The 1715-nt window shown below is 32.9% G+C and overlaps 1 protein-coding gene across 2 annotated transcripts in view; it reads left to right on the forward strand.

Moving 5' to 3' along the window:
- The window catches only part of LOC107631091 (beta-amyrin 28-oxidase), a 2568-nt gene continuing 1691 nt past the window's right edge, over positions 839 to 1715 (forward strand). The window contains exon 1 of one of the 2 annotated variants that reach the window (XM_021119404.1): positions 839 to 1525. In XM_021119404.1, the coding sequence (XP_020975063.1) occupies positions 1033 to 1525 (493 nt within the window). In that variant the 5' untranslated portion in view covers positions 839 to 1032. The remainder of the gene's footprint in view (positions 1526 to 1715) is intronic. The other variant, XM_016334421.2, reaches the window with a different exon arrangement.

A 1715-nucleotide genomic window follows, 5' to 3' on the forward strand; every position in this document is an offset into this window, starting at 1 on the left:
TAATTTAGTAGCAATATACTCGTTGATTTTAAAATGACTCCATACATATCGGTAAGATTTAAATTCCGTTATCATTACTTATCAAAGAAATCAGAAAAACAAAATATCCCCCCGGGGGTATGCAGCACCAAACTTAAAAGAAATTCGGTTATCGTTGAGAAATGTTAGGGACAGTAATTTTTGGAATTTATAATCATTAAATAATTATTAATAAAACTTTTAATGATGTAAAATTAATGTAAGATTTCATCTAATCACTTACTTTTTTTTAATGATTACATGCTGACTAGAATTTGATAAAATTACTGTCCCATAAATTTTTCCGTTATCATTACTTATCAAAGAAACCAGAAAAACAAAATATCCCCCCAAGGCGTATTAAGCACCAGACTTAAAAGAATGAAGCTAAGGTAGGTACGTGGCCATTTAACAGCCAAATGATCTGTAACGAGTTTTTGATATCATTAATTTGTTCCTACATGATAAATTGGTAATGGCGGTTGCAAACCTATAATTTAGATGATATAATTTTTTTATATTTATTTAAAATTTAAATATTGAAATTAAATTAAATTCTCATAAAAATTAAATTTTAAGAAATTTTTAAAATAATTAAAAAAAATTGAGAGAATTTACTTAGAGTATGATCACAGTAAAAGCACCAATGGCATCCTGCAAAAATGCTATGTTAACCTGAAGTCCCACCAAACAAAAACAAGAGATACCGTAATAATTGACTTCAATTTTGTAAATGTATGCACGTATTCCCACTTGGTAATCCATTTCAAAGCCTTCTGTCCCGATATTATATAAACCCTCGTGTCCAAGTGCTTTCTAACGTTGTTTACATTGCCAAAAATGGTGAAGCTATTATACCAAATTCATCTCTTATCTTGTCATCAATAATTACATTAAGGATTAACGTCATGATCAAAGATTAAAGCGCTTTATATACACCTATCCACATACTTTCATCTATCCTGAACCAAACTTTTCTTGATTCTTAGAACTTGGAACTATCAATTATAGGTTATGGAGTTGGACAAGCTTCTAGCCATGCCAGCACTATTAGCACTCCTCCTCCTCTATCTTCATTTCATGAGAAGGAAGATTCGGAATGGGATTCAGAATCTTCCTCCAGGAAGCTCAGGATGGCCAATTGTTGGAGAAACCTTCAAGTTTATCAGCGCGGCTCGTGAGGGAACCCCGGTGAGGTTCATACAAGAGAGAATGGAGAGGTATGATTCAAGGGTGTTCAAGACTTCGTTTCTTGGAGATCCTATGGCAGTGTTTTGCGGCACGGCGGGGAACAAGTTCTTGTTTAGCAATGAGAACAAGAATGTGCAAGTATGGTGGCCAAGCTCTATAAAGAAGCTGCTAAGGTCTTCTTTGGTTAATAAGGTCGGTGATGAAGCAAAGATGACTAGAAGGTTGCTCTTGACCTTTCTCAATCCTGAAATTCTCAGAAATTTCGTGCCTAAAATGGATACCATTGCTCAAATCCACATTAACACTCATTGGCAAGGTAAGAAATTAACTCACTCACTTGAGAATGATACTTAATTAGGACTTTGTTGGTCACGTTTATGTATATGATTGAAATAAATTTTAATTTTATTTATACACGTTAAATTGTAAAACTTAAAAACTTGTAATATTTTTTGTTACTACTAACTAAACTACAAAAAGTTATAGGAGCACCTGAAAAATCAACT

This window comes from Arachis ipaensis, chromosome B03 (assembly GCF_000816755.2).
Source record: "Arachis ipaensis cultivar K30076 chromosome B03, Araip1.1, whole genome shotgun sequence".
Taxonomy (NCBI): Eukaryota; Viridiplantae; Streptophyta; class Magnoliopsida; order Fabales; family Fabaceae; genus Arachis; species Arachis ipaensis.